Source organism: Lepisma saccharinum, chromosome 13 (assembly GCF_977018435.1).
Source record: "Lepisma saccharinum chromosome 13, izLepSacc3.1, whole genome shotgun sequence".
Lineage (NCBI taxonomy): Eukaryota > Metazoa > Arthropoda > Insecta > Zygentoma > Lepismatidae > Lepisma > Lepisma saccharinum.
In genome coordinates, this window is record NC_139241.1 from 3,480,896 (window position 1) to 3,506,377 (window position 25,482).

Consider the following 25,482-nt stretch of genomic DNA (forward strand, 5'->3'; position numbering starts at 1 on the left):
GGGATTGAGAACGAAACTCTCGGATCTGGATTTTCAGATCAGGAACTTTCGGATCCGGATTTTCAGATCACGAACTTTCGGATCCGGATCCGTTTGGCTATCTCTACTTTGGACACATGAAGAGGATGGATGCACGAAGACTACCAGTAAGAGCTTACAACACACAAGGAGTGGAAATAAGGCCAAGGGGGAGACCAAGATGTCTGTGGAAAGAGCAGACAGCGGAGAGTGTTAGGAGAAGAGGACAAGATTGGAACCGTGGAAAGAGAGGAGTGGTGGCTTGACTTCTATGCCAACCCAGCTAGGGGCAGGAAATGGCAAAGGATGATGATGTAATGTTGAGGGACCAAAATATTGTTACTTGGGTGGACACTTAGCACATATAAAGATAAAACACAGCCCAACAGAGGATTATACCTTACGTAGGTTCAGACGCCAGAGCCTCCTTAGTCTGCAAAATGCAGTCCAGGGTGTACTATGTGGAAGTTTGGATGATTTGGGTGCAGTACGTGGAACCCTTACACCTCCCCAGAAAGGGTTAAGTTGCACCTTACATTTAATGGCATCTTGGATTTGAAGAAATACAATATTCTTAGTTGTGTGGATAAATTATGGACAATGTACTTACTTGATGCTCCAGTTGCAGACTCGAAAGTGTTGTACATGGTCAAAAGAGTGGCTGCCCCTTCAACAACAGCATACACCGGTTCATTTCCCAGGGAACTGCCAGGCTTAGGCTGCAACTTGTAGATCCTGCTCTGGTACCTCCGCTCGCAGCCAGCTCTATTCCGTCTATGAACGACGACAACCTACATGAAAAAAAAAAACTTGGTAAGTATGGATCAAAAGTTATGACAAATAATCTGTTTTTTATGTGCCTTGAAACCAATGTTAACTTGAACAAATAATCTGTTTTTTATGAGCCTTGAAACCAATGTTAACTTGATATCTGTCCATTTCCCTTCAGCTAGAACCAGAAAAACGAGGCATATTTTTGAAGTAAATTCTGTTTTGATATTACATAAACACGACACATGATGTAATAATTTTATTTTTACATGAAAGCCTGGGCCTACATCTACTTTTCAATATAATTGCCACCTACATTAAGGCACTTATCGTATCGTACGACCAGCTTCTGAATGCCATCTTCATAGAAATCGGTTGCCTGATGTGATAACAGCATTTTTGGTGCCCACTGTGAGCACAACTTCCGGTAATTTAAGCGTACTATCACAATTTAATACAGAACAGTGCACGACACTTCTGGAAACTCTGTAGATAAAGATGAAATTGTAAAGTATGTGTTTTCGCGCACCGTTTCATCAACTTACTCCACCAGGTCATCGTTGACGGACGGTCGCCCACTTTGTCCCTCATCAGGCATGTTTGTGCGGACATCTTTAAATGCCCTCACCCATCTTCTTACCATGCTATCGCTCATAGCGTTGTCTCCATATACTTCTGCAATCTGCCGATGGATTTCAGCTGCTTTCACGTCTCTTGCACTTAGAAAACGAATGACAGCACGTAGCTCACACTCCGCGGGACTTTCAACCATCTGTGGCATTGTAACCACACCTGAACAACTGTCTACTCGGGTGAACCGGTTGCGTACTGCCGTCTGTGGCAAACCCATAGATGCAGGTCTTCAGCGTGCATGTGTGAAACAGCAAGTGCAGTGCTACAGTGCTAATTTAAAAATGGAACTTACTTTAAAAATATGCCTCGTATTTTGCATTTTTAGGCCTTTTTGGCTATTAGGTCATTTTTCAGTATTTCTTGTCATTTTCATTGCATTTTTCAGGCTTACTTTTCTCCCCACTTCTTGTTTCGTGAATTTTAAATGCATTTGCTAGCATAGCTTACATATTTGTATTTCCTGACATGGTCCTTTACACAAGTTCACCATTAATCCAAAATTCAGTCAATGGAAAAATACATAATATCATTTTAACTGAAATGTTTTGCAATGCATTAAATAATTTGTGATAAATTTATTTATCCTCCAGCAAACTTAAAGTACTTTGAGGTTCCCTTGGTTGCCTCTATTATCGCTTTAATCTGTTGTTAACAAGTAAAATTAGTCACAAAATTAGGACGGGACGAGAACGCCATGCACATATGGTGGGCTTAATAGCATATAGCTTGTTCTCCGTTACCACATTTCACACTTCCTGCAAAGTGTCAAGAAGGAAACAAAGAAACGCACCCAAATCACAAATGACTACTTGTATAACGTGAAAATGATATTGTCCAGCAAACACTAGAACCCAGAACCTGTGGTGGTGAGCTTAAGTATCTGGAGCAAGGTTCGAGCCTCCCCTGGAAGTTGCTACCATTACTTTTAAATTTCTGTTAGGGCATCTTGACTACCATGTGAGAGACCCGGGTTCGATCCCCAGCAAGGCAGAACCAGGCATTTTTCCACCTGTTCAAGCGGCTCCAGCGCAAACCTAGCAGCATCAATATAGTGGGTACCTGGAGGAAATTCTGGGGGTAAAGGCAGCCATGGGTATGTAGCTGATCAAGGGGGGCCCTTCCACCGTGAACAAGAAAGTGTGGGGCCCTAACTTCACACCATGGGCGTAACCAAACATTTTTGCAGGGGGGGGTCAGGCAAATGATAACTATTTTCTATTACTTCTTTTGCATTTTATGCAGTTAGTATCTGAAATGCATTTGGATATTAACCTTCGCACGTCTCATTCAAGAAAAGGCTTTAAATGCTAGGTTTTTTTTTCTATAAAGTGTGTTGTGTGGACTCGCAACTACAACTGTAATTATTAGAATTAACTGTGAAACCATTTGTTCTTTGGATGAAATGGTAGAATATAACCTTGTTGCTGTATTTTGCACTCAATGTTTTCGATCCAATGCATTTTAACTTTTATTATTCTGTTCGAATACTAACTAAATGAACTTTATTTCTGTTCTTAACAATAAGAGTAACAAACTTTCGGCTTTCTTGTATCTTTAAATGAACCATGTCTCTCCGGGGAGAGGGGCCCACCGACCCATTCGACCCCCCTTCCTGACGCCCATTCTTCACACCCCCTATATGCCTTCATGGTGTGCTGGAAAGCGCAAGGGAGCACTTTACTCTAGAACCTAGAAGCTGTAGTAGTGAGCTTGAGTATCGGAAGTGAGGGTCGAATCTTCCCTGGAAGTTGGTATTATTAATTTTGAATTACAAAAGACAATAAACTTATATGTTGATAGTCAATAACAGAATAAAACACAAAAAAAATTGTGGGCTCGAAGAATTAAAATGCAGGAGCCACATCAGAATCCCATGTTTTCATATTCTACCAATTAATCCAAAGAATAAATGGTTCTATGAGATTTGAAAAATTACAGAAATAAGATTTTTATGTGAGAGGTTGCAGAATGTAAACTTGATTCATTTTGTTATTTAATGTCATATTTCTGCCACTTTGGGCTAATAGCAATGACAGCACATAAACTTAAATTTAATTACTACAATTGCCCAAAACTTCCAACTTGAATGAAGTGTGCAACAGTTAATAACAAAATGTCATAATCATACATTTTAATATGTTGATGAGGTATAATGAGTGAAGACAGAGAAGAGGCTCATTTCATTCTCTCTTTACACTGTTCATTAATCTGTAGCTTCCGTCGACTGCCTCTAAGTTATCCCAGGAATGCGCTGGGTTTCCTAATGCCTTCGCACTGAGGTTTACGTGATGTGACGAAAGTACACCTTGCCGATAGGGGACAAGAGGTGTAATAAACCTCTAATCCGGCAGGAGTATAAAAGATGAACTCCAGAAGGACATCACTCTCAATTATCTTACAAATTCGATCACTACAGTTAATACAGGATTACGGGAGGAACGCACGTCAGAGTCGAAGTATGAACTCTGACAAGGCTATGGACACTGCCTATTGATTCATCCAGAACAGGACTCTTCAAGAACAGCAGACAGGTATGATAGTGTGGAGAGAGCATTCACACTCGGTTATAACTCATCTTTTCCTTCATTGACCGGGCAGGCTCCTTTGCAGTAGTTATGAACCGTTACCCTCTTGCTTTATAATTTGCTACATCCTAGTGACACACTTCTATATTAACAATGCATAGTGGTTCGGATCCTAATTGAAACTGTAGGTCCAGTCCCGATTAGCCTTTCTGTGCAAAAATACACACTTTAAAACAAACAATTTAATAATAGTTTGGCAAAAATTATTTGTAGTTATTATTAGTTAATAATAATTTTTATAACTCTATAATAATAATAATAATCAATTTTATATCAACGGCTGACCTCCCTACAAAAATTTCTAGCAAAGTCTATGTTGGTGAGGAGTCATGCACTGAACACACTTGACCAACAAACGTGGCCACATCGTTTCTAACAATAATGAAGAGTCAGACTGTGTACTCTTGCCCAATCACAGTTAAAAGAACAATGTCGAGAATTTCTCTCTAAAGTATGAGGTATAGCAGTGATGGTCTAGTCGAAAGGGAGTCCAACACCCATACAGGAGATCTGGGTTCGATTCCTGGAGGGTGTGATCTAAGGTAGGAATTTTTCCAGCCTTGTTCCCACATAAAGTGGCTCCGGGGCTCACCCAGTCACAAATCAACGGGTACCTGCAGGAGGAAGGGATAAGGTGGCCAGAGCAAGCTGCTGATCAAATGGTCGAGATGGAGATGGAGATGGAGATGGAGAATATTCGGACCCCTAAACGTGCCTTCATGGCACTATCCTATCTGCACGGGGAACTTTACCTTAACTAAAAAAGAACACACCAACATTTTCACTGGGAATTGGACACAGAACCGCTCACACCAAAGGCAAGATCGCTTACCTTTTGGCTATGTGGGAGCCCTTCAATGACTATATTCAATGTATTAATGGTTTGAAAACAAAAAAGTTGCACTCACATATCTGCACCTCTGGTGTTTTCAACATGAAAGAGATCCCCAAGAAATTGACATATTATTAATAATGTTATTAGACTATAACTATTGTTAATATTATTATATAATCAATTTTGCATCAAGAACGTGACTCCCGCTTTTCTCTAAAAATTCCTGGCACTATACTTACGTCTTCAACCTCCATCCTCTCCTCTTTAAATTCTGGTGGAATATAAGCAGATGAGGGGCAAAGAATGAACATCTTCTCAAGAGGAACGTTCACCTTCACTCCTTGTTTCTCCTGTTTCCTTGCTTTGAAGAGCTGTAGACCTTTCTTCAAGCCTAAATAAAAAAATACCATATTAGGGTGTCTAGCAAAATAACAATTCCAAAATTCTTGACTTCGAGATTTTTTTTTTTTAGTTCTTCTTCACCTTTATTAGTACAACCCCTAGCTAGATAAAGTTGCAAATTAGCTATTAAATTAAATATTTAATAATGAACAATCCCTATCAAAAGGGCAGTTAAGATGAAATCTGAGGCTGTATTTATCAAGAGAATTACACTTTATCTATTAATGCACCCTAGACTGCATTTGGCGATCCTTGGCATGTGGACTCGCAGCCAGTATAATCTTATGTGGGACTTGTGTTATCGTCCCTATATGCCAAGTGTTACATAAATAATTGAGGGGTTACAAAAATTTATTGCATGTAAACTATTGAACTTTCGTTAATGAAACCAGTCCAGAACGAACGAGGAACTCCAACAGTTTTTTGTAGCACCTACAAATGTTCAATGTATGCATCACGGGCGACACAGCATGCATCAACACGACAGGAATTGTAAGCCCATAGTGTAATATTGCTCATGAATGACGGATGGAGACTCAACAGACAGGTGACTCTGGAAGGTTCTGCCATTGGCTGGGCTTCTGCGCTGGTCGAGCGAGAAGTTTAGCGTGGCAGATCCTTGCCGACTACGAGAGACGTCTGACGTACTGGACACTGGCTGGACAGGCTGAGTATATTGCATTACGGTCTATCGCCCTTTATAGGCCCTCATGGCCGGGTGTAATTTACCTAAAGTCTATTGATTTATTTTGAGTTCTTAAAAGTGCAAGAAAAGGAAATTGTTTTAGTTTAGATTTTTTTGGTGGATTGCTCCGGGTCATGTTGGCTGTGGGGGGTTTTGGGCTGGGTTGCGATTTGCTCTGACTCATGTAGCCTTTACTTACCGACTGCTGACTATCAAATGGGACAAATGAAACTAGGTTAACTGGGAGATAATCCATAGACATTTCTGTTGAATTAATTGTATTTGGAAAGTATAAGTACTAATATGTTTTGTAATAAATATTGGTAAACGAATATTAAGTTCCAATTGTATACTTTAAGTACCTAATATATGATCATCCACTGCGCCGATAAGACAATCCTCGTCTCACTTCTTTGGTATTAAAGGGGAAACAAGAGACGTAGAGGATTATAAGAGCAGAGCATGGTTGTATGCTGGTTCTGTCTCTGTTACTTGTGTACAATTGGCTATCAATATATCAATATTTCTAGTATGGTTAGACTGTAAAATGGTGCGGTAATATGGCTACCTCTCGGAATTATTATACTGTAGATATTATGGGAACAGTGGATGGGAGGAATTTTGTTCCGCCTTTTCCCCCACTTTCATCAAATCGTAGAGAACATTCTGCTTCGCAGTTGTTAAATGAATTTGTAGGACCCTTACCACACACCCCAGAAAATGCCCAAGGACGAGAAAGGGAGGGGGAAGATGTAGAAACGTACGTAAAAATCCCTTGTAAACCCCGGTGGGTGAATAAACGCCCAAGTAAGCCTTTGGAAAGTTCGTCGTCGTCTGATGAAGACGAACGAGTATTATATAATAGGTCCGATTTGAGAAAGTTAAATATGGAAATGGCCAAAGAAAATTTGACTATTAATAGCTACTGTACCTATAGTTAAGGAAATTAATGCTGAAAGCCTGTATCGATTTCTGTATGTATTGCAGGGTATTAAAGACAGAAAAATGTTTCCTTCTCACGAGATTATGCTCGCAGTTTTACCAAAATTAAATACTGAAATGGGTAAATTATGGATGAAATGTATAATTGAAAATATCCCTTGGAATGATGTAGTTCAAATGATCTTAAATAAGTATGCAACTTGTATTGGGAGGCAGTATTTATGTAATAAATATGTACTGGGTAATCAAAGAGATAATGAAACTCCATTAGAGTATTTAGAAAGTAGAGTTCGAGCTGCTAAGATTTTGCAGTATGATATTGATGAAAGTACATTTGTAAGTTATCTTGTGGATAGACTTAAACCTCAGTATTCCCAAAAATTGTATCTAAAGGGGATACCTAATACTTTAAATGAATTGCAGAACGAGTTGAAAGTTTTAGAAAAACTTTCTTATTTGTCCAAGGATTTTTGGGGATTACATAATATCGAACGACAATTCAAGGCTAAAGGTCCTGCATTCAAAGAATATACGCCCAAATATTGTCGTAAATGTTCAGCAAGTGATCATTTTGAGCGATGGTGTCCGATGCAAGTGAGAGGTGCTCAATTTGCTTTGCAAGGATCGCGTAGTGACATAGGACCCAGACAAGGTGGTGAAACTAAAGTGACTGCTGTGTTTGTTGACTGTAAAATCAAGAATCTGAATTTATTGGCATGTTTAGATTCTGCGTCAACATATAGTTTAATTAGTGAAAGTCTCTTAGATCGAATAAAGACTAGGGGAACTGTTCGAGAATGGGATTTGGATATGCAAGTGATAGTTGGTAACAACAACCTTATGAATATTAATAAAGGAGTTATGTTAAATGTTGGTCTTGGAAATTTATCGTGGACCACAACTTTTCATGTCTGCAAAAACATGCCTCTAGACTTAGTGCTTGGTGTTAGATTTCAGAAACAGTGCCACATGGTGATTAACTATTTAGAACAAATTGTTGGTTTTTCCGGAAGTGATGAGAAAATCCCTATTAAATGGACATCTGAAAGCTTATGCAAAAATTTTCGTGTTTTACAGAATATAGGTCAAAGACAAAGACAAGATCGTCCTTCATTTCATGTACGTTCTCCTGCCCAGGGTTCAGCCAGCACAGGCCGAGGTGTCGGAGCTCGGTCTTATCAGCGCACGAGAACTGACCAAGGTCAACATGTAGCTTTCCAGCAGGCAGCAGGTGCGAACCAGGAAAACTTCGTCAGAAATGTAAACAATGGTGAGAACTCCTTTCGGAGCCAGTCCAGGACTTCGTGGAGGCCACGAGAGAGAAGGCGTGGACTCGAATCCAGAGCTTCTGATGTTTCTGGCGCATCTTTTGGACAGTTTGCATTAGAGGATACTGAACAACAGTTATGTAAGTTGAAAAGTGAATTTTCTGATGTTATTACTTCTAAGCTAGGATGCTTAAAGAACTTTTCGTATAAAATTAAATTATATGATAATGTTCCGGTACATCGGAGTCCATATTTTGTTCCACCATCTAAACAACAGGAACTAGATGGAGTGATTACTGAATTATTAGAACAAAACATTATTGAAACATCTTCGTCACCTTACGCAGCACCTTGCTTTGTAATTCCTTCTTCAGGGGGGACTAAAAGACTTATTTGTGATTATTCTGCAGTGAATAAGAAAATAATCTATGATGCGCACCCAGTGGCTAATATGGAAGAAACTATGGCTCAATTGAGTCAGGGGAGAGTATTTTCTGTTATTGATTTGAAAAGAGCGTTCAACCAGGTAAACTTGGATGAATCTAGCAGAGATGTAACAGCCTTTGTAACTCCTAGTAATCAGTATAGATATAAGGTCATTCCATTTGGCATTAGTATTGGGCCAAGTTGCATGTCACGAGTTATGAACCAAGTTTTTCATGATTATAAGGGAAGGTTTTTACATTTATTTTGTGATGACATAATTGTTCATAGTGCTAATGAGAAAGAACATCTGGAACATTTACGTTTAGTACTGCAGAGATTACGTGAATATGGATTAACTATTTCCCCCAATAAAAGTTGTTTTTTGAAAAGGAGAATAAAATTCTTGGGATTTATTGTTGGGCAAGGAAATTGTGAAATGGATCCAGACAGAATTGAAGCTATTCAAAATCTCCCTTCGCCGAGAAATTTAAAAGGATTATTAAGATTATTGGGTACCTTAAATTTTTATTCTAAATTTATTCCAGAGTATTCTACTGTAGTAGCTCCCTTAAATGAAATCCGGACACCCAAAATAAAGTTTCATTGGGGTTCTAGGCAACAAGAGGCACTAGAAAAAATTAAAACTCTATTTAGAGAACATGTAATTTTGAAATTGCCTGACTTAAATAAACCGTTTGTTATTCAATGTGATGGGTCTTTGAGAGGATTCGGCTCTTGTCTTTTGCAAGCTGATGAAAATAATAATCTGAGACCAGTGGCGTTCTTTTCTAAAAGATTAAAAGAAGTTGATAGAAAACGAACAATTTATGAGATTGAACTTATAAGTTTAATGCAAGCCATATCACGTTTTGAATACTGTTTGAAAATTCAGCCATTTATTATTCAATTAGATAATATGAGCCTTAGTTATATGGTTAAACAATCTCGGAAATATTCCAAATATGCGAGATGGATGGAGAAACTCTCTTGTTATAAGTTTGAAGTGGTGCACATACCCTCTAAGCAAAATGTGACTTCTGATTTATTATCTCGTATGTATGATTGGAGAGATTATCACACGGAAGAATTAGATTCTGATTATGTTAGTAATGTTAATTTGGCCATGTTGGTAAACCCATTTCATGCCAATACCTTGAAGAAAGAAATGTTGAAAGATCAGGAATTGGCCAATATTATGAGACAAATGGAGCAAGGTATAAATTTCCCAAATTATAAATTGCATCGAGGTTTCTTATACAAAAGAACTAAAGCCAAGAATTTTCCTTATAGGATATGTGTACCAGATAATTTGAAACATCCTTTAATATTATATTATCACACTAATATGCGAACAGGATCTCATGGCAATTGGTTGAAAACACTTAAGCGTCTACAGAGACACGTTACTTGGGAACATATGTCTCAGGATGTTAAGGATTTAGTTCAATCTTGTGATGTATGTCAACGAGCTAAGTGTAAAAACACAACCCCTGAAAATATATTAACGTCTGAAATTGTAACAATTCCTATGAAAAGGTTGTACATAGATATTTGTGGACCATTACCTGTATCTAATGGTTATAAATATATTTTTGTTCTGGTAGATGGAGCATCAAAATTTTGTATATTTGAGCCAATTAGGAAATTGAGTTCAAGTGTATTGATTGATAAATTACATCATATATTTTTGACTTATGGCTATTGTTATGAGATTGTATCAGACAATGCTTCATATTTTGTATCAGATGCATTTACTAGTTATTTATTTAACCATGGAATTCAGCATATTAGATTATCTGTTGGCAATCCTCAGGCCAATTTAAGTGAAAGATACATACGTACTTTGAAAACTGCCTTGAGATGTTATTATTCAGCAGATCAAACTAAATGGCATGAAGGTTTGAAAAGGATACAGTATAGTTTAAATTGTTCATACCATCATACATTGAAGTATACTCCGTCGGAATTGTTTTTGGGACGACAATTGTGGGATCCATTGGAAGTCCAATGGCAATTATCTGATATGGATTTTAATGTAGCAGATGGTAATTTGCAAGATAAATGGAAAAATGCTATCAGAAATATGCAAAGGGAATGGGAAAAGAGAAAACAATTGTATAAGAAGCGATATGCACCCATAACGTTTCAAGTCAATGACAAAGTATTAGTTAGGACTAAGATTAAATCTTCCTTAGAGGACAAGATAACTAAAAGTCTTTCTAATATGTACGAGGGTCCATATTTCATAAGTAAATTTCTAACAGAGAATTCAGTTCTGGTTAAGAAAGTTGATGATGACAAGGTATGTTCCAAAGTACATGTACATAAATTGAAAAGATATTTGGAGCCCAGGAGAGGCAATAATAGGTAATTTTATACATGGATCGGCAAGATCTCTGACTATGTAAGGTTAATTAAGGATTCTCCCATTATATAAATGTAAATTATTGTAGATTTGGTGTAGGTTGCCTGTATTATAGTAAGAATGAATGGTTTATGTTTGTAAACTTGTACTGGTACCAGTTTGTTTTCTTTTTCTTTTTGAATATTTACAGGCGATGGAGTTGGAGGGATGACATGCGCAAACCCCTATAACTATTACGAAACCTCGCTCTAAAGCTTGAAACTTGGTTATGTAAGAAGAGTATGTTTGAAATGTGAATTCTAAAAAGATATGTGTAACTAGTAGTACACTATGTGCTAGAAAATTGTAATTTTTGGGGGAGAGGTTGTTTTGTAAGCCCATAGTGTAATATTGCTCATGAATGACGGATGGAGACTCAACAGACAGGTGACTCTGGAAGGTTCTGCCATTGGCTGGGCTTCTGCGCTGGTCGAGCGAGAAGTTTAGCGTGGCAGATCCTTGCCGACTACGAGAGACGTCTGACGTACTGGACACTGGCTGGACAGGCTGAGTATATTGCATTACGGTCTATCGCCCTTTATAGGCCCTCATGGCCGGGTGTAATTTACCTAAAGTCTATTGATTTATTTTGAGTTCTTAAAAGTGCAAGAAAAGGAAATTGTTTTAGTTTAGATTTTTTTGGTGGATTGCTCCGGGTCATGTTGGCTGTGGGGGGTTTTGGGCTGGGTTGCGATTTGCTCTGACTCATGTAGCCTTTACTTACCGACTGCTGACTATCAAATGGGACAAATGAAACTAGGTTAACTGGGAGATAATCCATAGACATTTCTGTTGAATTAATTGTATTTGGAAAGTATAAGTACTAATATGTTTTGTAATAAATATTGGTAAACGAATATTAAGTTCCAATTGTATACTTTAAGTACCTAATATATGATCATCCACTGCGCCGATAAGACAATCCTCGTCTCACTTCTTTGGTATTAAAGGGGAAACAAGAGACGTAGAGGATTATAGAATGCAAACAGTTTGTGCGTGCATGTTTCATTAAGCTGAGAGTTCATATCACTGGCGCTAGTGCGACACTCAAATCACCCACACCACTTTCAGTGTTTTGGTCCTCAAGATCACGGGACTTTACACCATGTGACTTCTTTTTGTGGGGTTTCATTAAAGACAGGGTATTTGTCCCTGGGGACGTCCAATGGATGTCTTTTGGACATTTGCGTGCTGTGTGCGCAGAGCACCACAGAAAATGTTAAGTGCACATTGAACAGAGAAAATTTTGAAACAACTCATTTGGATGATAGTAACACATTAAATAAATATAAGTTATAATATGGAGTGACTGACTACCAGTGCTTGAAATGCTAATTTTATTAACTGAGGGTTAGCACCCTCCCCTCCCCCCAACCGACCACTGGTGACTACAACACTAAATCCTCAAATACAGCTGTCCATTTGGGATCAGTTACTGTACGTCTCACCTGCCTGCTGGTTCCAACTTAAAGTCTCTCGTAATTTCACCTGAACGATTCTTGGTATTTCATTTATAAATGAATATAAATACACAGGTATAACATACTTGGATTTCAATGCAAATGCAAGTACTGCAGGTTTGTTGAAAGTTGCTTTTAATTACAGTAAAGTGTGCTCCCCGTGCTTTATTTATTTATTTATTTTATTTATTTAATAGAAGATTCCAAATACAGCGTTAGCCATTTTACATTGGAACGTTTTTATAGAACATAAGGACAAAAAAATAATAACATAATACATCAAAAATAATAACATAAAAAAAATTACATGTGGTTAAAAGACTTACATATTTTTTGCTAACTTTCTTCTAAAACTGTCCAGATTTTCAAAAATGTCTATTTGGCTTCCTAGATTATTATATTCACTGGGCAGTCTATGGAACAGAGAGCGCTGGATGAGACACAATCTCGGCTTCTGAGAGGCAAAAAGTTGAGTGCTTCTTGTTGAACGGGCAGGCACACGAAAGTGAATTTCCTGAAGAAGGCGGTCACTTCTGAGGTTGCCATTCACTATTTTATGTAGAAGTATTTGGTCAGCCTGTCTATGTCTCTCTTGTGGAGTTTGGATATTTAACATTTGCAGGAGGATGGACTTTTGCAAGTGTTTTGTGGACGGAATTCGGTGTCGAACAATGGCCAGGAAGAAATTTAGGATGGAATTAAGTCTATCTGAATTTGAGGGGCATGCCATAGACCAGATCGGAGAACAGTATTCAATTTTAGGTGACACAAAAGATTTGTAAAAGGAGCTGAGGGCAGTCAAGTTGTTTATTTCCGTGAAACGATAGAGAAGACCCAGCATACGCATTGAACCCCTTGTGACTGTAGAGATGTGCTCAGAAAAGGAAAGTTTCTCGTCAAATATGACGCCCAGGTCCTTTTTGTGCGGCAACTCTTTGAACACAATTATTTTTTATGAAATATTTAGTATTAAATGTGTTTTTCTTCAAGGAGAAGGTCATCATGGTACATTTTTGAGGGTTGAGTTTTAAGTTCCATAATTCACACCACTTTATTAGAGAATCTAAATTCTTTTGCAGAAGTGTCATGTCACTGAAATTGGAGATTTTACTATATATTTTGCAATCGTCAGCGAACAAGAGAAGGTTCTTGCATGACTCTGAAAGATATTCTGGGAGATCATCAAGGTACAGGATGAAGAGAAGAGGTCCAAGAACACTGCCTTGAGGTACACCAGAAGATACAGCTTGATAAGAAGAAGACATTCCGGAAAGAACAACTTTTTGTTGTCTGTTTTGGAGGTAGTGCTTGAGCAGAGAGAGAAAGTTTCCATGAATATTGAAACGGTGGGATAATTTATGAAGCAGGAAATTGTGGTTTATAGAGTCAAAAGCTTTCGAAAAATCCAGATATATTACATCCAGTTGAGAATTTTCAGATATAGAGTTGATAGCGTCAGATAATAAAATGCTTAAGTTGGTTAAGCAGGAGCTTCCTGGTAAAAAGCCGTGCTGTGCTGTATTTATATATGGAGAGGTAAATTTGTAGAGTCGGTCCTTTATTATCTTTTCACAGGCGATAGAAAGTGGTGAAAGAAGGGAAATAGGTCTATAAGAAGAAACAGCACACTTGTCTCCAGATTTATATAATGGTACCACGTTAGCATTTTTCCATGAATCTGGAAATGTACCCTCCTTGAAGCATCTGTTTAATAAAATAGAGAAGGGAATAGCGAGAGAGGAAGCAGCGTTTTTTAGGAAAATAGAAGGGATTTCATCAGGACCATTGGCGCGATTTTGAGGCATTGAAGATAGGATGTGTTGCACTTCTTCTGGAGACGTGGAGAGAGAAGTTAGAGAGTGACAGCAAACTGGACGGAGGTTGGGAAGGGATGAAGCCGGTGTATTCGAGGTTGTATTTATGGAGAAAAAAAGAGTTAAAAAGATTAGCTTTGTCAGGGCCCTCTGCGCATACTGAGTCATGTGTTACTTTCAGAGGTATTCGGGAATTTTGCCTCCTTGAGTTGATTAGTGACCAAAAACGTTTTGGATTTGATTTGATATTGTTTGTGATGGCACCGATGTATTCCCTGTATTTGGTCTTCTGCAATTGTTTAGAGTGACGTCGTAAGTCGGTGAAAGTTTTCCGTGTGTATTCATTAGGAAAATGTTTCCAGAGATCCCAGGCCTTTTTTCGGTTTAAAAGGGCAAGCAAGAGCTCAGAGTCGAACCAAGAAGGGTATTTGCTTGATTTCGTTTTTTTGAGTGGCACATAATCCTTTATCACTGCATGAATCACATCAGTAAACACGTCACACGCTTCGTCGACACTTCCACTCTCCAGGATTGTCCAGGGAATGGAATCCAGCGCCGAACGGATGTCACCCTAGGGTGCTTTGCGCCAAACAAGGTATTGGCGTGGAGGGCTGGAAGGTCGTTGACTTTTCAGGTGGTCCGGGAGCCAGAATACAGCATCCAGCGATTCGTGGTCCGAAGGGATGAGATTTCTCGAAGGGGTAATGTGCGCTGAAGGGAGTGATGAGAGAATGTAGTCCAGGTTATTGTCTTTTCGTGTATTGAACATATTGTGCTGTTGAAGTCTGAGGCCATGTATGAAGTGATCCATGAAGTACGTGTCGTTCTTGTCATTTGTAAGGCCATGCCTGGAGTCTGTCCATGTAATTGACAGATTGAAGTCTCCGAAAAGAATTACGTCGCCCATAGAGGATATGACGGTTATTGTCATATGGTATCATAATATTACAAGAATGTAAATATTTTAAATATTTTACTTACGTCCGTAAACCGGTACATTACGAAGTTCAGAAAATAACGCTAGATGGCACTATTTGTAATTCATTATAAATTACAAAATTTTTAATTCACATTGTACGTAAATGGTATTTCGAAGATAAATTCAAAGTCATGTTATTGCAAGTGCCTTTGTAACAAGTTTTAATCTCTTGTTGTTGTAGATCTCATTGTCATAAAATTTACCGCCAAAAACAGTTTGCTTTCGCTATGCACAAGGACATTTTGTTGTGATGGCGAAAACTTATAAAATTTACAGTGTAGTATTCTCCATTATTGTGCTTGAATAAAATAACTATAATCAATTAAGTCTTTATGACATTCAGATTATTAATACATACATATATGAATATTTGTACTTAATATTATGTTCAGTAGAACTTCTCGTGTCACGCGGAAAACGTGATGTAAAAAGGAGAAATAAAAACACGAAGGAGAAAAAAAAGAAAGAAGCCGGGGTAGAGGTGAAGGATGAGAGAAATAACGGAACCATGTGGGAAGGAATCCTCATTGTTTAGCTTACGGAAGATAAGTGTTCGACAGTGAAGGAAGGTACTGCACTTTGTACAACAGGAGATCGGCCGTTGGATCGAGCAATGAATGGAAGTAAGGTGATTACAAAGGTAGGGTGTGAAAAGGATCACGTGACCCACCGTTTCAGGAGGTAAGCTGCAGCAGTTTAATCACTTTTCATGAGCTCATGTTTATATACTTCAAAGGTAGATCTATCAAAAGTACGTTTCGAATAAAGCATGCTAGCGTGTGTATCTAGTGTGGAAAATAAATCGAAAATTTAGCGTTCCGTATCTCGTGGTTCACAGCTAATGGCGGGCGATGCCGTTACATGTAAAATGGTGTTTTCTCTAATAATTTGAACATGATCTGATACAATACATCCAGAGAACCTTGAATAAGTGTTTATCCTTATAATTTTAAATCTGGGTAGTAATCAGAGACAAAAGGTATTTTATTGCGTCTGAATATTTCAAGGTCACATGTCGTAATGCAGGTATGTAGTCCGCAGAAAGACGAATTAGTGAAATTTGCACGGTTGGTAAGAAATGTGCAATTGCTTGAAATTGTCTGTGTAAAATTATCTGGGTTAATTATTTGAACTTGACGAATTATAACCTTGAATGAGGCAATGTTGCCAAATCAGACACACGGTGAAGATATTTAATTCTAATTCAGCTGTTCGTACTAAATTCAGTTACGAGCTGAGTGCAAGTGAAAATATAAACAGCTCCTGTTAATGATCAGGGAGAGGTGTAATTTCTCATATGAATAAATGTTTAAGTATTTCGAAACTCCTATTTCATTCTATATATGCTTACAAAATCGGTATGTGATAATTGCATGTTGACATATTTTAATATTGTGTGTTTTCTTTCAGAGGGAAGAACTTTGTGTGTCTTGCCAACGTAACTCATATTATTTCTTGCTTGTAATTGGTTTGGCAATCAGCTAGGGAAAGGTTAGGTTGTTGGGTTACTACAAAATTTGATATTCTGTTAGACAAGTTTGAACGGTGTGGAAGTAGACTGCATAAAACATGTAAACTGCATCACATACAATTGTACTAGCTCTGAATTTGATATCCAAGACTGAATTATATGGTAGCTGACAGGCATATTCTTATTTGAATATTGATCTTATTGAGTAAACTTATATTGTTCACATAAAAGGAATCCCTTTCGAGGTCAGTTGTCCTCCACAGTATACAACAAATCAGCGCTGCCGGTGTTACTAGGTAGGACTCGTGGGAGCTATCTGAAACATAAATTTGAAGTTGCTGTAATTTTGGTGTTGCGAGGATTGTTTGGATGTTCTCATGATGTGATTGGTGCAGGTGGCCCTCGCCTCTGATTACGGAGACATTAATTGGGTTCTGGACCATCGTAAAAGATCATGTAGACTCAATGGTTTAGTTGTTGCGGTGGGGAACAAACAAATCGGAACAATAAATTTGAACAAATAAAACTGAATAATAAGTTTGAACAATAATAAAAAAAAATGGGAACAGAACAAGAGTCTGTTAGAATTGAATCCTTGTTTGCTTTCATCAAGCAGTGTGATGAGAGAAACAGGGAAAACGCTGATTTGCTGAAGTCAGAACTTACAGCTCATGCAAGCAGTTTGGTGGGTGGACTTCAATCTAATATAAATGACACCAACAAATGTATTCTGGACTTGCAGAAAGACATTGTTAAGACGAGTGAGGGTCTTCAAGATCTCACTCTGTCAGTCTCTCAGTATAGGGTCGAATGTATGAGCAGGGCAGAGGGATTGGAAGAAAAGTTGGAAGTACTGACAGGTAGATTAGATTCGGAAGTTCAGGTCATGCAAAAGTCTATGGAACAGATGAAAATTGATAATGAAACTAATATCAGATCTTTGGAAGGGAAAATTGTTGAGAAAGTGTGGGGAAGGTTAGTCTGTAGGAAGGAAGAGTTGGGCCAAGTCACGATCAGGTCTCAGTTAGGAAAAGCAGTTAGTGAAAGTGAGTTGTTGGAAATAAAAAGGGAATCTCCTTCACCCTCTCGGCCGGTGGGTAATATTTCTTCTGAACATCAGGGTAGTAAGGCTTCGGTGGTAAATAATGTGCCCGTAGATGTTTTGGTCACGTTGCGATCTCTTGAGGAGTCGATGGAAAGGGTTGATCAGGTTCTGGCCAGATGGGAACGGCGAAATTCCGGTAAAGGTCGTGACATATGGGAATCTGGCGTGAAGCAGAGTAAAGTTCAGGTAATTGATCGGGAAGTGCCTGATTTTGTGGGAAGGAAATTTGTAGATAAGGCTACGTCCACAGATGATTCCGATACCGTACCTGGTAGGTTGAGTAGTACAGTGAATCCACTGGCGGGCATCAGTGATTCCTGTGCAGAATCTGCATCTGACACTGACAGACCGTGCAAAAAGAGTTTCGTCTCAAACAGGAAAGGTTATATTAAAACCAGGCATAAAAGGGCTAAGATCAGTAGGTTTCAGGGAACAGGAAATGATCAGGAAAAGTCGAAGTTAGGGAAGGTGGATCAAGTTGATCCTAGCATTAGTCTTGGTTTAGCTCGAGGGAAACAATTTAGTATCAAGCCTCAGGACTTATTAAAATTTCCCAAATTTAACGGCTTGATCACTGATATAACTCCCACTGAATTCCTTGAAAAGGTAGAGGAACTCTTGGAGTTGTATGGAGTTGACCAAGCTCAATATATAAATTATGTTCCAAAACTCCTAACAGAAAGTGCAAAACTTTGGTTTTCAGAAAAGAAGTCGCAACTGATTTCTTATGACCTATTCAAAACTGAGTTTATCGGTCATTACGAAAGCTCAAGGTGGCGAAGTTCCTGTCTAGCTAAGGTTCTGAGCTCACCGTATCAGAAAACATCTGAGGAGAGCGTGTTGCTTTACTTCTCCAGGAACTTCAAGTTATTGCGTTCCATCCAACCTAAGGCTGAGGAGTCCCATATTGTGGCTCAGCTTGGCGCACTTTTGCCGTACAAGTTAAGGGAACATTTCGTAATGAAAGACATATCGTCTTTTACCGAAGCTGTCCATGTTATCGAAAATTGTGAATCACTTAAGGATGCAGTTGTCAAAAAGGAATGGGTTCTTCCATCCAAAGGTAAAGGGATAAAAGGAGGAATAAACAAAGTAAGGGTTAAGTCGCCAAGTCCTGAAAATAAGGGTAATCTTGACTCTCGCTTCCCAAAGAGTTCACCCAGGGGTGCATGGAAAGATTCTCAGAATAGTCCGAAGACCAAACGGCACGTTTCAGGCAGGGGTAATATGTTTAGCGAATCTTCGTTGGGAAACGAGGAGGAACTCACATCGTAGGAGGTGATGTGGGTTTGTTTACGGGTAATCCTCCCAAGGATCATAGGCCTTCGACATATACGCGCGTTTGTAGGGAAGTAGAAGACAGTTATCGAGGAATGGATCCGATGTTTGAAGACAAGCTATTGATAGGAGACAGTTTGTCAGTCAGGTTAGCGCAAACAATTGGAAATTACAAAATCACGTTTGACGAAAGAGGCTGCCGAAAAATAGGTTGGGCGGTAAGTGGGCAAACCACTGGACAATTGATTGACAGGCTTCGTTCATGTCCGAGGTTGCCGGACGCAGTGATTGTTTTGATAGGAACAAATGATATTCTTCAATTCAAATCAGTAGAGGCCATCACAGAGAACTTGTTAGAAATTTTGAAACTCTTGGGGGAGCGAACAAAAGAAATTAACTGGTTGACTTTGCCACCCTTGGCGCGTATCATGCGGGACAAAGACTCAGGCATCTGGCGGAAATGGCAGGGAGTCAATGAATTTATAATGTCGTTTCATAATGGTGAAAACGTAAAGGTTCATGATATTGCTTCTCTGTTCTTTAATGATCAGGGAGCAATCAAGGTGTATTTGTATGAAGAATATTTGGGTAATCCTTCTCGTGGTAAGGTAGACAAGGTACATTGGAATAAGGATGGGATAACACAAGTTATGTATTTCCTTCAAAGAAAGGGAGTGTTCAAAAGTCTAGGTAAGGTGAACTCCATCTGTGGTACTCAGTTCGTGGTAGAGGCGGAGGTTCACGCCATTGAGGAGTATCCTAGTGATAGTCGACAAATATATAAGACGAAAAACCGTCAGAGGTCCCTTACCAATGGGCAGGGGGTGAGGGCGTAATGTTTCGGCCTGCCATATTATTTGTAAATATTGTTGGTGGCAGTGAGGAGTGTGATTTAGATGATGACATGAAATTAGTTACCCCCATTAATGCTAGTCCGCAACGTTGTGCATCGGCTTTGATTGACGTTACTATTTTAGGAAAGCCATATGTAGCCCTCTGTGATAGCGGTGCTGAGGTCAGTCTCCTTGAATACAATACGTGGAGATCGGTTTCGTCTTTAATTTCTAGGCCCAGGTTGGAGTCCGTCTCCAACATCAAGCTAGTGGACTATTCTGGTACAAAATCGAAATCAGTTGAGGGTATCACCAAGTTAAATATTAATTTGGGGGGTTATGAATTCTATGTTCAATTAATTGTCGTAAAGAAGTTAAGTGTACCAGTAATTTTAGGTTTAGATGTTATTTATGGAATTCAAGGGGAATTAAATTTTAATAATGATGCGTTCTTCTATCAAACTCCCAATGGAAGGACACTTCTAAAATTTACTCCACTTGTTGAAACAGGTAGCATGGAGCAGGATTTGTCAGTTTCCAAGGTTGTATTAAATGATGAGATTTCAGGGTATGTTCGGCCAAATTTTGCGGATAAGGTAAAGGACTCTCTAAATTTGGAGGGTAACCTAAGTTCGCGTTTCGTTGATATGATCCATAATTTTGAACCAATGTTTTCGGAGAAACCAGGTTTATGTTGTGAATATGTTCATCGAATGGAATTGGATTCCAGCGTGCCAATAGGTGCTAGAAATTACCCAATACCTTTTGCATATAGGGATAAGGTTAGGGATCATTTAAGTCAAATGTTAGCATGGGGAATAATTGAACTCTCAGTTTCTGAGTATCGTTCGCCTCTGCTAGTCGTCCCGAAGCCAAATGGGGGAATTAGACTGTGTGTGGATTTGAAGAAAATAAATCAACACGTCAAACCTATGCAACTCACGCCAATGAAGTTCAATGATTTGCTGACGTCCTTCATTGGTTGTCAATTTTTCACATCACTAGATTTGGGAAATGCGTACTGGCAGGTTCCGTTGCATAAAGATAGCAGAAAATATACGGCATTCGCATTCGAGGGGATCCTCTACCAATTTAAAAGGGTTGTGTTTGGGTCGGTCAATGGTACGGCAGTATTTGTCGACGTTATGAATCGCGTGCTTGGGTCTTTCCTAGAATTCGTAGTGGTGTACGTGGATGACATCATTATTAAGTCAAAAGATTTTGAATCTCACCTCAGACACGTTAATCTGGTGCTTGAGAGATTGAAACGTGCAGGTTTCACTTTAAAATTAGAGAAATGCAAGTTTGCGGTTAAGGAATTTAAGTTCTTGGGACATGTGGTCACGACTAAAGGGTTTAAAAAGGATCCCTCGTATGTTGAGAGCATCATTAATTTGCGTAGACCGGAAAATTTGAAACAGCTTCAAAGAGTTTTAGGGTGTTTTAACTGGCTATCCAAATATATTCCCAATTACGCTCTTGCAGCACAACCTCTCTATGAATTATTGAAACATAAGTCCAAATGGCATTGGTCAGGGGAAGCGGAAGAAGCTTTTAAGCTCCTCAAGACATTAGTCGTTCAAGAGGTAACGTTGAATTATCCGGATTTTGACAACAAATTATATATCCAAACGGATGCATCTTTAATTGGAATTGGTGGTTATTGTTACCAAATTGTGGATGGTAACATCAAGCCGTTAGGATTTGTTAGTAGATTGTTGAAGACGTACGAGAAGTCTTACACGTCCACAGAAATAGAGGTTCTTGCCATATTGTTTACGATAGAGAAATTTTCTACGTTTCTCAAAGGCAGACAATTTGTCGTGGTGTCAGACCACAAGTCGCTCACGTGGCTCGAATCGGCTCACTCTTGGAACTCTCGTTTAACGAGATGGTTCATACAAATTCAGCAATACTCCTTCAGGGTGCAATATTGTAAAGGGGCGGATGATGTTTTAGCTGACACACTTAGTCGAAATTTTCCAAACATTCCGGATTCTCAGTTCTTGGTGAACATATCTACGGTCATGAAAGCTGGTCGAGAGTTGTTTACCAAAGAAGAATTGATAACTTTGCAGCACAAGGATATAGGCTTGTTGGAAATAATCAATCACCTGCAAGGAGTGGTTCAAAAGATAAATGCTCGTTCTAGGTCCTGGAATCAAACTTACTGTTTGAATGGTGGCGTACTCTACATCAAAGACTTCCATGACAATTCACGTCACAGAATTTGCATTCCCGTAAACTTGATAGGAAAGGTTTTAATAGCTTGTCACGATGACTTGGGGCACTTTGGAGTTGCCAAGACTCTTGCAATGATCTATCAGGCATTTTATTGGAAAGGCATGAAATCTGATATTAAGTCGTACATTAAAGATTGTGATATCTGCCAACGCACCAAACCTAATAAGCATCCGGCCAAGTTCGTTGCTAGGTCGCATGTCACAGACAAACCAGGCCAGTTGTTATTTATCGATTTGCAAGGTCCCTTTGCACTAGGACCAAGGCGTGAAAGATTTCTTTTTACCGTGTTGGATGCGGCCACGAGATATTTAGTAGCATATCCGGTCGTTAACAGTAATGCGGCCACAATTGTAAATAGATTAACCAAAGTATACTTTGTTCATTTAGGTGTACCACAAAAGATAATGTCTGATAACGGACCACAGTTCAAATCTAAAAATTTTCAGGATGTCATGAAAAGCTGGGGAGTACAACTCCTGTACACTCCTGTGTACCACCCGTGCTCAAATTTAGTGGAACGGTATCACTTGGAATTAAATCGGCTGATGAGGGTACTATGTATATCCAACCATGCCAAATGGCCAGAAAGGATTCCAGAAGCCCTTAACTTCCTCAATGGTTCAATCTCCTCTCAAACGGGTTATTCACCAGCTGAGTTGAGGCTAAACATGCAAAAGAGTTTGACAAAAATACCGTTGTTGGGAATAGAAACTAATAAGCTCACGTGGGATGAAAAATTGGTTATGGCAAGTTTAGGCAGTATCAGCAAAAGGCGGGAAAGGTTGAAAGTACTTAACGCAAGACATGTCACTAATCCTGTAGTTGACGAAGGTAGATTAGTCTTTGTTAAAAATCAAGCGCAGAGTGGTATAGGGGATAAAGTTATACGAAAATATTGCGAGCTCTTTGTCGGTCCTTACCTTTGCGTAAAAAACCACAAAGATTCTACACTGTCTTTGGTAGATTGTATTAATGGGGAGAAAATAGAGAACCAATCTATTGAAAATTGTAAAATATGGAATTGTTCCGAGGACAAGTTGATGGTATGGATGAAAAAGTTATCAGATTTGGGATTAGAGGATACGGAAAAATGGATGCAGATGATGAGAGATAGCATCACCCAAGGTGTTGCCATTAAGGGCAATCAAGATGAGGTTGGGGGTAGTGAGGACTGAGGTTTGGAACATTCTCCTGTGGGTGAAGTGAAATTTGTACCTGCGGTGGGTAAGGAACCAAGTAGGTGCAGTTCTGCGGCGCACCAGCACAGGAGATGTGGGCCTGAAATTTTCTTTCTTGGGTTTGCAAGGGATTTCCTGATCTTAAAATTTTGGGCATAAATGGCAAAGAAGGGTTACATCTGGGGCACGCACGGAGTTCTTCCTTCCGGTAAGGAACAATTGTATTATACATATTGTATTTATATCAAGATTTTATGAATGTAATCATGCGAATGTATGTTTTAGGTGAATATGTCCTGACGAATGGTTAGGTTATCTGGTGTAAAAGTAAAATATATATACTTGATGATGTAAACTTGTTGAAAGGGGTCGAGCCCCTTGTTGGGCGCCAAATATGACGGTTATTGTCATATGGTATCATAATATTACAAGAATGTAAATATTTTAAATATTTTACTTACGTCCGTAAACCGGTACATTACGAAGTTCAGAAAATAACGCTAGATGGCACTATTTGTAATTCATTATAAATTACAAAATTTTTAATTCACATTGTACGTAAATGGTATTTCGAAGTTAAATTCAAAGTCATGTTATTGCAAGTGCCTTTGTAACAAGTTTTAATCTCTTGTTGTTGTAGATCTCATTGTCATAAAATTTACCGCCAAAAACAGTTTGTTTTCGCTATGCACAAGGACATTTTGTTGTGATGGCGAAAACTTATAAAATTTACAGTGTAGTATTCTCCATTATTGTGCTTGAATAAAATAACTATAATCAATTAAGTCTTTATGACATTCAGATTATTAATACATACATATATGAATATTTGTACTTAATATTATGTTCAGTAGAACTTCTCGTGTCACGCGGAAAACGTGATGTAAAAAGGAGAAATAAAAACACGAAGGAGAAAAAAAAGAAAGAAGCCGGGGTAGAGGTGAAGGATGAGAGAAATAACGGAACCATGTGGGAAGGAATCCTCATTGTTTAGCTTACGGAAGATAAGTGTTCGACAGTGAAGGAAGGTACTGCACTTTGTACAACAGGAGATCGGCCGTTGGATCGAGCAATGAATGGAAGTAAGGTGATGCGATTAGGCAGTTCCATTACAAAGGTAGGGTGTGAAAAGGATCACGTGACCCACCGTTTCAGGAGGTAAGCTGCAGCAGTTTAATCACTTTTCATGAGCTCATGTTTATATACTTCAAAGGTAGATCTATCAAAAGTACGTTTCGAATAAAGCATGCTAGCGTGTGTATCTAGTGTGGAAAATAAATCGAGTACAAGTGCAAGTGAAAATATAAACAGCTCCTGTTAATGATCAGGGAGAGGTGTAATTTCTCATATGAATAAATGTTTAAGTATTTCGAAACTCCTATTTCATTCTATATATGCTTACAAAATCGGTATGTGATAATTGCATGTTGACATATTTTAATATTGTGTGTTTTCTTTCAGAGGGAAGAACTTTGTGTGTCTTGCCAACGTAACTCATATTATTTCTTGCTTGTAATTGGTTTGGCAATCAGCTAGGGAAAGGTTAGGTTGTTGGGTTACTACAAAATTTGATATTCTGTTAGACAAGTTTGAACGGTGTGGAAGTAGACTGCATAAAACATGTAAACTGCATCACATACAATTGTACTAGCTCTGAATTTGATATCCAAGACTGAATTATATGGTAGCTGACAGGCATATTCTTATTTGAATATTGATCTTATTGAGTAAACTTATATTGTTCACATAAAAGGAATCCCTTTCGAGGTCAGTTGTCCTCCACAGTATACAACAAATCAGCGCTGCCGGCGTTACTAGGTAGGACTCGTGGGAGCTATCTGAAACATAAATTTGAAGTTGCTGTAATTTTGGTGTTGAGAGGATTGTTTGGATGTTCTCATGGTGTGATTGGTGCAGGTGGCCCTCGCCTCTGATTACGGAGACATTAATTGGGTTCTGGACCATCGTGAGGATGCCGACAGCACAGAATCGTAGCAAGCCTCCAGAACTGCTACGGGGCAAGTTTTGTGTGGCCTGTAAAAACAACCGATGAAAAGTTTGTTTTTCTTGCCGAGAAGCACCTCAACCCACAGAATTTCACAGTCGCGATCCAGGTCACTTCGCATCACACTTTTCCATTTGTTATTTATG

General features: G+C 38.8%; 2 protein-coding genes across 4 annotated transcripts in view; one reads left to right on the forward strand and one right to left on the reverse strand.

The window, feature by feature from the left end:
* LOC145997147 (stimulator of interferon genes protein homolog) overlaps positions 1-25,482 on the reverse strand; it is a 77,552-nt gene that overhangs the window by 21,331 nt on the left and 30,739 nt on the right. For all 3 annotated transcript variants that reach the window (XM_083133797.1, XM_083133795.1, XM_083133796.1), the window contains exons 3-4: positions 5,082-5,233; positions 629-809 (exon numbers count right to left, since the gene is read on the reverse strand). In XM_083133797.1, the coding sequence (XP_082989923.1) occupies positions 629-809; positions 5,082-5,233 (333 nt within the window). The remainder of the gene's footprint in view (positions 1-628; positions 810-5,081; positions 5,234-25,482) is intronic.
* On the forward strand, positions 5,683-11,377 carry LOC145997101 (uncharacterized). Its single transcript, XM_083133728.1, has 3 exons — positions 5,683-5,736; positions 7,949-8,279; positions 11,121-11,377. The coding sequence occupies exons 1-3, from the start codon at positions 5,683-5,685 to the stop codon at positions 11,180-11,182; spliced, it is 447 nt and encodes a 148-aa protein (XP_082989854.1). The 3' UTR covers positions 11,183-11,377.

Excerpts from the sequence above, each read along its gene's own strand:
- LOC145997101 (XM_083133728.1), top strand. The coding sequence starts at position 5,683 with ATGTTCAATGTATGCATCACGGGCGACACAGCATGCATCAACACGACA. Across the intron at positions 5,737-7,948 it reads GCATCAACACGACAGGAATT|AATATAGGTCAAAGACAAAG; the intron begins GTAAGCCCATAG and ends CGTGTTTTACAG. Across the intron at positions 8,280-11,120 it reads GGATACTGAACAACAGTTAT|GCGATGGAGTTGGAGGGATG; the intron begins GTAAGTTGAAAA and ends GAATATTTACAG.